Raw genomic sequence first — 16478 nt, 5'->3', positions numbered from 1 at the left:
ATGGGATTTAGGTAAAGTTTACAAATATCAACATATAAGATGGAGGCAGAACACTATTTGAAGTTTTAACTTTATAAGATGAGCTTTTTTTGTATATTATTTAGATGGCTTCTCAAGTTCAAATCTAAATGTAAGAAAGAAAACAAAAATTATGAAAAATTTTAAAAATATATTTATAAATTACATTTTAATAAATATTTTTATGTATAACATAATTTAAAAGTAGTATATCTATAATCGGGTCGGTTTGAGTTTGGTTTGACTTTTTTTTAGTTAAAATCAAACCAACCCTATAATGGTTGGGTTTTTTTTTCAAACACCAAACTAAGTCAAACCAAACCACTAGTCGGATTTTTTTTCCGATTTGATGCGGTTTATCAGTTTGTCCTGTACAGCCCTCTGTTAATGATGGTATGTATTTTTGAACTTCTCTTTATTTTCCATTTTTCTAAAAGAGAACTTCATACTCAACAAAGAAATGGAGGTCTGCATTGGGCATTTTGGTAAATATAAAATACAAACATTCACGATAAGCGAAAAAGTTAGTTTCAATGACTAATCTAACACACTTAAACTAATTAAAGGTTAAATGCGTTTGATCGAATAACACAAGGATGAAAATCACAATATAACAATAACTTGGGGACTAAAATTACTATATATTTCCTTAAAAGTAAAGGTAACCAACAAGAAATGACATCCATCGATATCGTGATAACACTATTGAGTATTTATTCGATGCAAAATCTAGTCAATCAAACTTATTTTGAGTTGAACTATTTAATGACTTTTTAAATTAAATTTTGAAATCGAGCCTGAATTGAAATGTAATCTTCCATGAAAAAGCAATTAGATCTCTGCATCTAATTGCAACAAAATATCATGAGGTCCAAAAAGAGAAGCCATGGTGAAACCTTTGTGCTGTGGAAGTTCACTTATTTTTTCCAAGTCTTGTTGGTTGAGTGACCAATCAAATATTTGAAGGTTTTGTTTCATTCTCTCTTTGTTGAAACTTTTTACAACAAGACTCACCCCTTGCTCATAAATCCACTTCAGTGCTACCTGCACGGAGAGATAGATTCAAAATTTAAATATTTATTAATTTTATAATCACAAAGATATTTATTTTTAAATTCAGACAATTATTTAAATTTTATATACTGATAGATTAGAAGAATTTTTATACTTTACATTATATCACATTAAAGATAAATATATGTACCTACCTTTGTGGATTCAATATTCTTAAAAATAACACAAACAAATGACTATGTACAAAAGGTCAAATTCATACTAATATAACATCCCAAAATATAATAAACAAAACAAAACTTAGTCAAATGAAATTTCTTCCTCTGCTTTTTTGTACCTTTTTCACTATAGTCGCATTGGACTTTGAATAATTTGGATTTTCGTTGTCTAAGGCTTATTGCATGGCAAAATTTCTAATAGAATTTTTCATATTCAGAGCTCGAACTAGAAACTTCTAACTAAGGACGAAGAATCTTATCCATACCACCATAACTTTTATTGGTCAAAAGATAATCTAACCAACACCAAGTTTCACTTCAAGTTTTACTGTGCAAAAAAGATTATTTACCCCCTTTGTTATACTATTCGTTCCACCACAACCCCTAACATTTCAAAATTGTTACAAAAATACCCCAACACCGTTAGAATCCTCCACCCTAGCCAACTCCATTCGACATGGCTTTACATTTCATTGAGGTAGATGCCATGTTCATGCCACCTTCATCACCCTAACCTCATTTAACAAGAGTATTATATTACATATTTCTCTATCTTTTTCATATTTGAATATCTTTGTCTATTTAGTTAGTTGACAACCAATATTTTATAAAGAAAATTTAAGATCATAGTAAATCTCTTACTATAAGAGCAATTCTCTGGAATCAGAAGGAGAAATATTGAAAGACTAAATTATCAACTGAAAAGATCGAGAAGGTTAGTGTCCTCTTTAGAAGAAGTAAAGATATAAAAGATCATACTATGTAGAATTTCTTGAAAAAAAGCAAACTAGACAAGAAAGAAGATGAAAACACAAACAAGAAACCAAGAGAATACCTGAGCAGTGGTTTTCCCTTTGGATTTGGCAATTTCAGTTAGAACATCACATTTCATAACTCTGTTGTCACCCCAAATTGTATTATATGAACCCAAGGGAGAATAAGCAATTATGTGAATTCCCTTTGCCTTGCAAAATTCCCTCAGTTCCTTTTGTTGCCAAATTGGGTTCATCTCCACCTCAACAAAACAAAATTAGGCATCTATGAGACAAACATTGCAATGTCATATTTCTAATAAACAAAATTACTAGCATTTTTAAATGTAAAGATAATCCTTGAGAATAGAGGCATATCCAAAATTTTAAGTTTCATTATCTTAGATATAGAAGAGATATAGTTTTCGATTTTAAAAATATTTCATTTGTATTAATTTTGAGTAGAAGGTTATGGGTACGGCCAAACTCGTAGCCAAATATGTGCATCTACTCCTAAGGGTTTTGCAGGTTAAGAGGATGTTTGAATAAACTTTTTTTTTCTTCCAAATCCAACAGTGATGGAGGGGTTTAGGCATGACCCTGACCTGTGCATTGCTTCAAAAGTTCACGATTACAAAAGAAGAGAGTAGATATTTGTTCAGGACCCCTTGAGTTACATAGAGGATGTAGATTTTCTCTTTGTACAAAATATGTCCCCTACTCTTACTTGATTACGGTGGGCAGGTTGTTGTATTCACAAGTGGATGGTGCTTGGACATACAGAGGGAATGGGTGATTCATCAAGCTGGTATGCACTTCCAGTCCACCCAGACCGGTAGTAGCAGCAAACCTACTTCTTATTGCACTTGAAGAAGGAATAAGACCAAAAAGAAGGAGAACTAACGACGGAAAGAGAAGATAGTTAGTTTCTAAAGGCTGGACCAATCAAACCATATCGTATCGAACCATAGTGGGAGCGAGGAGCACGGGAATTGAAATAAAAACATATGAAATTCGTCAAGGACACTTCCTTTACAATGTTAATTCTATTAGACACTAGAAAATTAACTACTAAATATACTAAACTCTTGTTATAGTCAACCATGATCAAAAGAGAAGTTTTTTTGTTTGAGCTCTAAGGTTGGTATTTCTTTGATCTCGTTCTTCACAAGATTTTTAACTCTCATAGTGGTCAAATTAACTTGTAAACACATTTTAACTTATTTATGCATTTAGTAAACACCAAAAATGATTATGAGTGACAAATAGTAAATTAATCACCTCCAACTTATGACTTTTTAACTAATAAATACTTTTGATTTGATCAAGTTATCATTTTATTCCTAATATCTTATTCAATTCTCAAACTACTCTTTCCAAATAAAACTTCAACTCCCTCTCCATTACATTTTTTTTGGTAAATAACATATAGAACATATTAGCCATTTTAAAAGAAAAATTATTGATTAGTTCTTTATTAAATACATCAAGTGCTTATTATTAGTTTCAATACTTCTAGCTATAGCTATCTAAACACACAACAATTTATTTTTAAAATTAATCGAAAAATTTGACTTACTTGATTGATAGCAGGAGGAATTTTAGCAATGGAAAGGAGTTCCTCAAGTTTTTTGCAAGTGAAATTACTAACACCAATTCCCTTTGTGAGTCCAAGATTCTTGCATTCTTCCATACCTTCCCACACACCCTTCATATCCAATGGATGAATTATTTCTTTTGGAACTGGGAATTTTTGTATTGTTTCACTTATTCTCAGAGGATGGTGAATTAGATACATATCCACATAATCCAATTGCAATTCTCTACACCAAAAAAATAAACACAAATTAAATTTGTGAATTAAATATATCGACTAGATAGATTTTGAGATATATTTGAACTTTTATTTACAATAAAACTTTAAATAATTGAATCGAAAACAGAAAAGTTGAGTAAATTAAAAAAAAAAAGTGGTTCTCATGGCTAATATAAGAGGAAAGATGTCTGAATAACAGTGATTTTGAAATGTACTAATTGTGACTGAAACAGGTTAATTGTGCTAAGCACTCCTATGATATGATATCAAATACTTATAATTAGGGGTGTTCACGGCTTGGGTAAAAACCAATTCAAATCGAAAAATCAAATCAAACTGATCAAATAAACCGATTTTTATTTGGTTTGGTTTTACATTTTTACAAACCGATAATATTTGGTTTAGTTTTGATTTTGTTCAAGAAAATCAAAAAAATAATCGAACCGAACCAATAAATTATATACATATTTTTTTATAATTATATATACATTGTATATTTTTTTTATGAACATTTTTCTATACAAAAATGCAGTACACTAATTTAAAAAGTAATGTATGATACATTTTTTTATTTGTACAACAATATCACTAGCTTATGCATTATTCATAAGTTTATGTTGCTTAATACATTTGATTGGCTAACAATATAATAAGTAGGAGTTAAACATAATTGAAGTTCTGGTATAAGAATTATAAAATTCAAAATGACACGAAGAATTTTTTTTTTCTTGAAAGAGCTGTTGTCTTTTTTTTCTCTTTTGAATGAATCGTTTATTTTATTTTTGTGTATGGTTAATAATCGAATAACCGAACCAAACCAAACCGAAACCGATAACAACCAAACCGATGAATGTATATTTTATTTGGTTTGGTTTGGTTTGATTTAAATAATTTTTAAGCCAATAAAATTGATGGTTTGATTTTAATTTAGACCAATAATCCACCCAAACCAATCCGTGAACACCCTACTTATAACCCTATACCATAGAAATTCTAAACTTACAACCTCTACGAGATATATCCTTCTAAGTGTATGAAAAAATGAATTAAATTTATTAGTATAGAATTTTGCATAAAAAAAAAGGTTAATTGCAATAAACACCACTATAACATGATTTAATTTCGGATACATGTATCTTCTCTATTTTTAAATCAAACACTTATACTTCTATATGCAAGATAGTCAAATACTACAAAACATTTTTTGAATGCGTAGTCAAAAAGGGAGGTGCAATACGCGAATTTTATGCGTTTCTAGTTTCCTATAAATAGAGGGCATCTTGCCCTCATTTAGATTATCCCACAAAAAAAAATACAATCCAAAAAAATAAGAACACAAGAGAGAAGTCTTGAATGTGTGAGTTGTTCCTTTTACAAGAGAGAAGTGTTAATTGTTGTTTTCTCCTTGTATTTGAGAGCAGTGTACTCTCATATTATCATTGTAAGATCCATAAACCCTGTGGTTTTTCCCCTCTATCTGTTTGAGGGGTTTTCACGTAAAATTTTTGTGTCCAATTTATTTTAATTATTTATTATCATATCAAACTTTAGTTGTAGTACTTCTTCCCTCCAACAGTGGTATCAGAGCCCACAGTTATTCTGTCTATTTTATGCGAAGGTACTATCTGTGAATAGTAAATTTTTGTGAATAGTAAAATTCGATGAAAAGTATTATTCATGTAAATAGTAAATTTTGGTGACAGTACAGTTTGTCACGATTGTTCGCAAAAATATTTAGAAACAATCTAGACGGATGTGAAGCAAATAACAATGTCGAGTACAACAAAGTTTGACGTTGAGAAATTCAATGGGACTAATTTCTCATTGTGAAAAATGAAAATAAGAACGATATTGAGAAAAGACAATTGCTTAGCTACAATTGAAGGCAGACCCATAGACTTTACTGATGACAGCAAGTGGAACGACATAGACAACAACACAGTTGATGATCTACACTTGGCACTAGTTGATCAAGTGTTGTCTAGTGTGGTTGAAAAACGGACGGCGAAGGAAATATGAGATACTTTTACGGGATTGTATGAGGCCAAGCCTTTGCATAATAAAATCTTCTTAAAGAGAAGATTATATACTCTTCGAATGGCTGAGTCCATGTCAGTTTTTGAACACATCAATACTTTGAATACTCTATTTTCACAACTTACAACAATGGGTTGCAAAATAAAGGGGACTGAACGTGCGAAACTTCTACTTCAAAGTCTGCCTGACTCGTATGATCAACTCATCATCAACCTGACAAATAATATGGATAGTTTAGTTTTTGATGAAATTGCAGCTGCTGTCTTAGAAGAAGAAAATCGGCGCAAAATAAGAAAAAAAGACAAGCAAATTCACAGCAAGCTGAAGCTTTGATGATGGTGGGAGGAAGACCAATGGAACGTGGCACCAGTGGGAGTCACAATCATGGTAGATCTCAATCAAGAAGTAAGAAGAATATTAAGTGTTACAACTATGGCAAGAAAGGACACTTCAAGAAAGATTGTCGGTTCAAGAAGAATAGTGAACACCCTGAGTCATCAAATACTCGAGGGAATATTGCAAGTACCTCGGATAATGACGATATTTTATATAGTGAAGCAATATTAAATAATGAAGGCAGAAAATGTTTCACTGATGTCTGGATCATGGACCAAGAGCAACATGACACATGACTTCTCGGAGAAAATGGTTCCATCTATATAATTCTATCTCAGGAGGGTCTATGTTCATGGAAGACGATTATGCTTTAAATTTTATTGATATTGGGTCCATCAAAATAAAAATGTATGATGGCACGGTACACACCATCCAGGAGGTACGACATATGAAAGACTTGAGAAAGAATCTATTGTCTTTGAGACAATTAGATGATAATGGATGTTCATATAAGACTCATAGTGGAGTCATGAAAATATCAAAAGGAGCACTTGTAGTGATGAAAGCAGAAAAACTTGCTGCAAATATATATGTGCTTAAATGTGAAATACACCAAGAAGGAGAAGCATCAACCGCGTCAACAAGTTCATTTGAAGAATCAATGATGATGTGGCATCGTAAACTTGGCCATATGTCAGAACGAGGTTTGAAGATTCTTGCTGAGCAAAAGCTTCTTCCAGGGCTCAAAAAGGTTTCACTACCTTTTTGTGAGCATTGTGTTACCAGTAAGCAACATAGACTGAAGTTTAGCAGTTTCTCTGTTAAATGCAAGGAAATATTAGATCTAGTCCACTCTGATGTCTGGCAAGCACCGGTGGAGTCCCTAGGAGGAGAAAAATATTTTGTGTCATTTATCGATAATTACTTCAAGAGAAGTTGGGTGTATCCAATCAAAACAAAGGCAAATGTTTTTTCGGTTTTCAAAGAGTTCAAAGCGCAGGTGAAACTTGAATCTGAGAAAAAGATCAAGTGTTTGAGGACAGATAATGGAGGATAATACACTGGTGATGAATTTGATAACTTCTGGCACAAGAAGGTATTAAAAGACAGTTCACGATGGCATATACTCCACAACAAAATAGAATAGCAGAGCGGATGAACAGAACCTTGTTGGAACGGACAAGAGCTATGTTGGCAACTGCAGAGTTGAAAAAACCATTCTGGGCAGAAGCAGTCAAAACTGACTGTTATGTAATCAGTCGGTCACCATCAACCATAATTGATCTGAAAACGCTAATGAAGGTGTGGACAGGAAAATCAGCTGATTATTCTCAATTATATATATTCGGAAGTCCTACTTATGTTATGTACAACACCCAAGAAAAATCAAAGTTGGATCCGAAATTAAGGAAATGCATTTTCTTAGGGTATGCTGATGGAGTCAAGGGGTATCGCTTATGGGATTCCACTGCCCGCAAGGTGGTAATCAGCAGGGATGTTGTGTTTGTTGAAAACAAGATACAAGGAAAATAAGGCAGCACTTCAAAAGAAAAATCAAAGACTACTACAGTTGAAGTTGAAGAAATAGAAGAAGCTCTAGTTTCTTCTGAGGCAGCACCAGAGCACGAAGAACAAGAGTAAGCTGAGATCAGAACTCCATAAGTTCGACGGTTAACTAGGGAGAGAAGAGAATCAGCTTGGCGCTCAAATTATTCTATGGAGGGAAATATTGCATATTGTCTATTAACAGAAGATGGAAAGCCTTCAACTTTTCACGAGGCTATGAAAGGCAAAGAATCATCTCTGTGGATGGTAGCAATGCGAGAAGAAATTAAAGCTCTTCATAAAAATAAAACATGGGATCTTGTTCAATTTTCACACGGAAGGAAGGCCATTGGAAAAAAATAGGTCTACAAGATCAAACGCAATGGTAATGATCAAGTAGAGAAGTATCGTGCAAGATTTGTGGTGAAAAAATTCGCTCAGAAAAAAGGTATAGACTTCAATGAGATATTTTCTCCGGTGGTTTGACTCACAACAATTTGAGTGGTCCTGACAATGTGTGCTACATTTGACTTGTACTTGGAGCAGTTAGATGTCAAAACTGCATTTCTTCATAGAGAGCATGAAGAAGAAATTTACATGCTCCAACCAGAAGGTTTTGTAGAACAGGAAAAAAAGAACTTGGTTTGCAGGTTAAAAAAATCTCTATACGGTCTCAAATAGGCGATGAGATGTTGGTATAAGAGATTTGATTCCTTCATTATAAGCCTTGGATACAACAGACATATTTCAAATCCTTGTGTTTATTACAAGAGATTTGGTGATGATGATTTTGTTATTTTGCTATTGTATGTTGATGACATGTTGGTAGCAGGCCCCAACAAAGATCGTCTCACAAATTTAAAGGCAAAGTTGGCTAGGGAGTTTGAAATGAAGGACTTGGGACAAGTAAACAAGATTCTAGGGATGCAAATTCACCGAGACAGAAATAATAGGAAGATTTGGCTTTCTCAAAAGAACTACTCGAAGAAAATCTTGCGACGGTTCAAGATGCAAGATTGTATGTAAATTTCTACCCACTCCTATTAATTTCAAGTTATCCTCAAGAATGAGTCCTAGCAATGAAGCAGAGAGGATGGAGGTGTCTCGAGTACCATATGCATCAGCAGTAGGAAGTTTAATGTTCGCCATGGTATGTACAAGACCTGACATTGCACAAGCAATGGGAGTGGTTCGTCGATACATGGCTAATCCTAGTAGAGAGTATTGGAATACTGTTAAGAGGATCCTGAGATATGTCGAGGGTACCTCAGATGTTGCAATGTGTTATGGAGGATCAGACTTTACTGTTAAATGTTATGTTGATTCAAATTATGCAGGTGATCTTGATAAAAAGCAAGTTCACCACAGGTTATGTGTTTACTCTTACTGGAGCAGCTGTAAGTTGGGTTTCAAAACTACAATCTATCGTGGCTACATCTACGACGGAAGCAAAATATGTAGCAGCTACACAAGCTAGCAAAGAGGCAATATGGATGCAGATGTTATTGGAGGAGCTCGGGCACAAACAAGAGAAGGTTGCTCTATTTTATTATAGTTAGAGCGCTTTGAATCTTGCAAAGAATCCGATATTTCATTCAAGGACAAAGTACATATGAGTTCAGTATCACTTTGTTCGTGAGAAGGTGGAAGAAGGCAGTGTAGATATTCAGAAAATTCACACTAATGACAACCTAACAGATATGCTTACGAAGCAAATCAACAGTAACAAGTTTGTATGGTGTTGATCTTCTGTTGGCATAGCAGAAACGTAACATTGCAGTAATTGGGTAGAAAGGATGGTGTAAAGACTTAATTGATTCTCAATTAAATCTTCAAGTGGGAGAATGCAAGATAGTCAAATACTACAAAACGCGTTTTGAACGCGTAGTCAAAAAGTGAACACAATGTGTTTTGAACGCGTAGTCAAAAAGGGAGGTGCAATACGCGGATTTTACGCGTTTCTAGTTTCTTATAAATAGAGGACCTCTTGCACTTATTTAGATTATCCCACAAAAAAATACAATCCAAAAGAGTAAGAACACAAAGAGAGTTATACACCAAGATAAATATTGTAGTTTTGAGTGTCCTTTATAGTGAGTTGTTCCTTTTACAAGAGAGAAATGTTAATTGTTATTTTCTCCTTATTTTTTAGAGCAGTGTACTCCCATATTATCATAGTAAGATTCTTCTATCCCGTGGTTTTTCCCCTCTATCTGTTTAAGGGTTTCCACGTAAAATTCTCGTGTCCAATTTATTTTTATTATTTATTATCATATCAAAATTTAGTTGTAGTGCTTCCTCCCCCAACACTATATACCAAAGAAATTCTACACTTACATAACACCAACCCCCCCTCCACCCCGAGATATATTTGTAACTAAATGTATAAAAATAATTCAAAGTTATAAGTGAAAAAAATTTCATAATATAAAAGTTATAAGGATTTGGTTTTAAAATATTGGTAAATATGTATCCAAAACTGAAATATATTACTGGAGAATTTAGTGTAATTAATCAAAATAATAAATCGTTTCGACTCTTGGAACAATAATGTTGCCACATAAATCAGAACAACATAGTCTGTATTCACTTACCCAAGACTGAGTTTACAAGCACTAACGACTTGGTCACGTTGAGTAAAAGTGCACCATAACTTTGTAGTAATGAAAAGCTCATCCCTTGACTTAATAAGGCCAAGATTAAGAGCCTCAACAATGGCTTCTCCTAGAGGCTTTTCCGATTGATAAATAAAAGCCGTATCGAAATGGCGGTAGCCGGCTTTTATGGCCTCCAATAGGGCGGATTTCATCTTCTCCGATGGGTCCGCCCCCGGCCGAGATGAAGGAACGGTTCCCATGCCAATCGCCGGCATGGCCTTGTCACAATTGTTCAATGTCACTTGTTGCATTTTTATTTTTGTTGGCCGGCCTGTGGTGAAATGTTTTGATCGTGGAGATAGGAAAGAGCACTTATTTATAGATAGAGTCAGAATCGTCTTAATAAGATTTGAGGCCAAAAATTAAAATTTCATCTGAAATGGATAGAAAATTTATTTAAATAAGATGGAGAAGGTATGAAATTTAAGTTTTATACTTTTATAGTGTAAAAAATATTTATAGAAGAATCAAATTACTGATTAAGTAATAAATTAGATATAAATATCTTGATGTGTATAACTAATCTGATAAGTAATAATTTGATATTATTACTGTTTAAGGGTTTCTGCATGGATTGCCTCTATTTTGGATGGTCTTTAATTTTTTTCTTAAAATTGATGATCTATAATTTTTGCACATGTTTTTTATTTAATGAAAATTTGTAGGTCAAAGTATCCTTAACAATGACGTAATTTCCAACATAAATTGTGTAGTATTTAATTCGCAAGACATAAGTTTAAAGAATTTTTGTCTTGTCCCGCAAAAGTTTAGAAAACTAAGAGGCTTAACTTTGTGGATTTTGAAACTAAACTTATGTCTTGCGAATTTTGTTAATGTTTGCCTTGTCCGGATAAGAGGTTCAAACTATTAAAATATTATTAAAATTTTGTCCTTTCTAAGATTTTAATAGTTTTGAACCCCTTTCGATCATAATTTATTACTTGAAGTGTTGAAGGACAAAAATGAACGATCACTTGAAAATAGGAGATAAGATATTTTAGGTGTGTAACGACCTGTTAAATCGTTTTGAGTACGTTTCTTATTTTATAAAAGACTCTTTCAGTAAATTCTTAATAGATATTTTGAATATTCGATAATTATTGTTATTTAGTTGATGAATAAATTTAGATAATTAATTTAAATTAATAAGATAAATTAATTATTTATTTAATGCCCTATGCTATGTACTATATTTTTTATTAAAATAAATTAGCAGGCGGACGGACGGAAGAGCAATCATAGCTCATGTTTCAGATAAAGAAACAAATAGTACTCTCTAATCTTTATTAAATTGTTTTTCGTAATTTGTTTTGTGTATTTGATTTCTATGTTGGCGAGAATTTACGTGTTACGAGGTGGATAGAGTTAGTCGGTGTCTATAGTATTAGTAAAGAGGATGTAAGTATTCAATGGAACAGTCAAGGTGCACAGAAACTTCTACTACTCTCTTTGTGGTTTATGTGATAACTGTTGAAATTTTGAAATTCAAACTTTTAAATTTTACAGTGAATTGAAAAAATTAGTAGTAAAAGTACTAGATTAGAAGAGTTAGATATACCTTAAAATCTTAATTTATTAAATAAATGGACTATTTCAAAAGTTGATACTAAAATTATTTATGATTATAGCTTGTTTGATAAATTTTCTTCTAAGCAGTTAATAAAAACAACTCAACAATCTTTGGCTCTTAATTCAAATGAGCAAACCATCTGTTTATTAAATAAATGAGATATTGATTCATATAGATTTAGATTCAACTTTATGCATATCGGCATGGTTCAAATTGCTTCAAAGCCTCTAACTCTTAAGGGTTACCTGAAACCTTTCTAGTTGCTTTACGATATGCTAGAAATCTGAATTTTAGACAATCATTGATGAGCTCGATTGAATTTATGTGGCTTATGGTCCGATTTATTTCAATACATAACATAATCTTCAATTATCTTTAGCTGATGTTTTTATTCTTGATGTTTTAACATTAAATGTTAAAACGCACGGTTATAACTATGATCCGGGTTTTGAACTAATATGTTTATCTTATAGAATTTATTTTAAATTATTGTCTAACCTGAATCGTAGATGTAAATTATATGATACATCAAATCAGACTATTTTGGTGGAAACTAATTTCACAAGGTCTAAGGTCACCACTAGAAGACCTATTAAGTGGGAAGAAATTAATTTTTCAACTACATAGACTTTGGATTCGATTATATCCCCAAGTCAAGTCACAAATGATTTGACTAATAGTGAATATTCTCATATTACTCAAAATCCTGATGGTAGGATGTGTATTCAATTTGCTGATAAATTCTCAATTTATAAATCTCCTGTTTATAACAGACGATCCTTTTCTGGATATAGATTTTTGCCTGAGATTTAACATATTTTCCCGATTGCCCCTGATGTTCCAGTTATGGTCCAGCATGAAATAGAGCTTTATCTTTGCATACTTTAAGTGATACTTTGAGTGAAAAAGTTGTTGAAAGAGTCAAGATTGACCATACTACTAATATTGTACAGGCTACTGATAAACTGTCTAATATAGAACCTACTGCATCCGAAATGGATTTTGACCTCAATGAGGTGTCTGACAGGAATAAGATTTGATTTAATTATGATAATGCATCAAATCGATTTTAGCCCAGGTTCCTTGGCTCATCATCATATTCAAAAGAAATTTCGTCAAGAAAAATGGAACAAGTTTAAGACTTGATTTTTTGAGGCTTATAGCCAAGATGATTTAAATAATATTTCTCAAGAATTTTATGAAATTTGTGCATTGCATAATCAAATTATGTACTTTGTTTCTTGGTTTATAATCACTTATTTACCTTTATACATAAAGATTTTAGCACAAAGAACCTTTAAAGATGGAAGTGGTAATCTTACTAAAGCAGTTTACCCTCCTCAGAGTCCTTTTATTTTGCCTAATAATACGGGTCTTACTTTCTCAGCTTTTCAAAGATTCATTGATAATGATATCGTTAAAATTAGCATTAAAGAGATAAATAATTTGATTGCTCAAAATAATTATTTGAGTTTATATGTTAAAGTTATAGAAGAACATATTAGTTCTCTAGATACAAAACTCGATGAGTTAATTATCCTAAAATCTACGAGTATGAGCAAAGCAACTGATATTGCCTCCACCTCTGAGAGTAAATCGGTTCTTAATATCCCTACTCATATTCAACGACCGATTGAAGTAAAGGGTTTTAAGTCTAATTCGTTAACTGATTTAGAAATGCTTTTTGATAAAAAAAACTAGCTAATTTAAATGCTAAACTCATTGATATGATAGATAGTTCTCCAATTATCAATGATATTTCTGAAGTCAATCACATAAAGTATCGAGGAGAACGAGAGAGAACTATAAAGCATGGCAAGTATGCTACCAAATTAGTCATGATGACTTATTATTAGCCTCGTTCCACTCCTCAAAATGTGTTGATTAAAAAATGAGACTGGATCCAATCCAATATTGCTTATAGCGGTGATCAAATTTATGAGTGGAATCTTGATGGCTTAACTGATAGACAAGTCTCCATTCTCGTACATCGAATGTTGATGTATGCTACTATTTGTAAATCTACTAACCATAACTCAGATCATACTACTTGCACAATAATTGTTGCAGGATTTATCGGTCAACTTCGTGGCTGGTGGATAATTTCTTGTCTGCTGAGGCTAAAAAGTCCATTTCTACTTATGTGGTACAAGAAGTAGCAGGGGAAGCAGTAGTTGGCAAAGAAGGTACATCCGAACGGCTTGTAGAAAGCTATCGCCAAGATGCAGTTTAGACACTAATCCTCACTATTCTAGAACATTTTAATGGTAGATTTATCAATCAAAATGAAGCTTTGAGAACCTTGCTAAATGGAGTTAGATGTAAGCTTTTAGGAGAATTTAGGTGGTACAAAGACATCTTTGTAAGTCATATAATGGACTTACCAGAAAGTAATTTATCTTACTAGATATGAAAATTTATTGATGGACTTCCCCAATTATTTTCAGAAAGAGTTAGAAAAACTCTCAAGGGAAATAATCTGCTATTCCTTATGATCAATTTACTTATGGTCACCTAATTGACACTTGCACTCAAGAAAGATTAAATCTTTGTAACGAGCTTAAATTAGCTTAACAACTTAAGATCAATAAGAAAAAGGAGCGATCTCAGCTAGAAGATTTTTGTAACCAATTTTGTATAGCCGGTCCATCTAGCCAAGGAAAAAGGTCTCACAGGCACCGACGTTATAGAGAAGACTACCCTGATAAACCTTATAAGAAACATCGTCGTTCTCGACGGAGTAAAGACAAACGTGAGGCTAGAAAGGCTCACTGTAAATCTAATAGATTTACCAAACACTTTTCTAAAAAAGACCTTAGTAAAATTAAATGTTACAGGTTTGGTCAATATGGGCATATTGCTCCAAATTGTAAGCTTGAAAAGCTTAAATCTTTAAAACTTGAAGACGATCTTTATGGCAAAGTTTATGATTTATTGTACACTTCTGGTTCAGAATTTGATTATTACTCTGAGACAAAATCCAAGTCTGAAAGATCTGAAAGTGAGGTAGAATTTCTGGATTTTTCTGATAATAATAATATCATGCCCAATGACTGTGGTGCTACTTGTACATGTGATAATTGCCCATGCAAAACTGATGAGTTTTATAAGCTCCAATCACAATTTGAAGATTTAAGTATTAATACAATTACTTCTGAAAATGTGATTGAATTATTGATAGAAATTTCTGATGAAAGTATGAGGAGCAAAATTATTAATATGACTTCGGCATCCAGCTCCCAATTTTCTAAATCTTCTAAAATCTTAAATCAAAAATTGATTTTGATTCAAAATCCTATTCTATAAATGAAGTTTTTGCTCGTCTTGATAAAAAGACTGATACTATAGTGAAAGATACTTCCTTCAATGATTTAAAAATTAAAGTTAAAAAATTAAAAACTGAGATTAAAACTCTAAAACAGAATCAAATGATTCATGAACACAGGATTTCTCAATTAGAGAATGATGAGAAGGATGATTCTGCGTCAATACCTCCTATGAATAAAGGAAAAGGTAAAATTGACGATAAAGTTGAAGAACTTATTGATAGTTCTAAACAAAATTCCTTTTTAGGAATGCTGCAGATTGTAACTGCTCATAGATCGTATATTATATGTACTATTTTAATTAACAATGAGTTTATTATCACTAACACTGCAATGATCGATAATGGAGCAGATGTTAGTTGCATTCAAGAAGGGTTAATACCCTCTAAACTAAAATGAAAAAACTACGCATGTTGTTAAATCTGCATCTAGATATGTTAAATCTGATCTTTTGAAAAAAACTACTCATTTCTTTTTATTAGTAAAAGATCAGATGCATCCTCCAATCATACTTGGAACTCATTTCATAAATGCTATATATCCCTTTTCAAATATTGATTCAAAAGGATTTACTGCCAGTTATAAAGACAAAAAAATATCTTTTACATTTATAACTGAACTAGTTACTAGAGATATTAATATTTTAATTGATATGTAACAAAAACATGTTGATTCTTTACAACTTGAAATTTACAGTATGAGTATATTTGATACTCTACGTCCTGCTAAAGTACAGAAAAAAATTAAATTAATTCCTGAACAGCTGGCCGTTGATATTTGTGCCAATCAACCAAGTGCTTTTTGGAATAGGAAAAAGCATATTGTGACTTTTCACTATGAGGACAAATTTTACAAAGATAATATTCCCACTAAGTCACGTCCCTGTTAAATGAATGATGAGTTAGTAGAATTTTGCAAAAAAAAAATTGATAATCTCTTGCAAAAAGGTTTGATAAAACAATCCAAGTCGCCTTGGTCCTGCACTGCCTTTTATGTCAATAATGCAGCAGAAAAGGAGCATGGCGTTCCTCGATTGGTTATTAATTATAAACGTTTAAATAAATTTTTAAAATGGATTAGGTATCCTATTCCAAATAACAAAGATTTATTATCAAGATTATATGATGTCAATATATTTTCAAAATTTGATTTAAAATCAGGATATGGACAAATTCAGATTTTTAAAAAG

General features: G+C 32.2%; 1 protein-coding gene across 1 annotated transcript; it reads right to left on the bottom strand.

Annotated features, from left to right (window-relative positions):
- Window positions 1–849: 849 nt before the first annotated feature.
- LOC129869902 (D-galacturonate reductase-like) lies at window positions 850–10644 on the bottom strand. Its single transcript, XM_055944474.1, has 4 exons — window positions 10331–10644; window positions 3582–3825; window positions 2086–2265; window positions 850–1062 (listed from the first exon to the last, which is right to left on the bottom strand). The coding sequence occupies exons 1-4, from the start codon at window positions 10642–10644 to the stop codon at window positions 850–852; spliced, it is 951 nt and encodes a 316-aa protein (XP_055800449.1).
- Window positions 10645–16478: the final 5834 nt, after the last annotated feature.

This window comes from Solanum dulcamara, chromosome 10 (assembly GCF_947179165.1).
Source record: "Solanum dulcamara chromosome 10, daSolDulc1.2, whole genome shotgun sequence".
Taxonomy (NCBI): Eukaryota; Viridiplantae; Streptophyta; class Magnoliopsida; order Solanales; family Solanaceae; genus Solanum; species Solanum dulcamara.
Note: the sequence above shows the minus strand (reverse complement) of the source record. Positions and strands in the feature narration are given on the sequence as shown.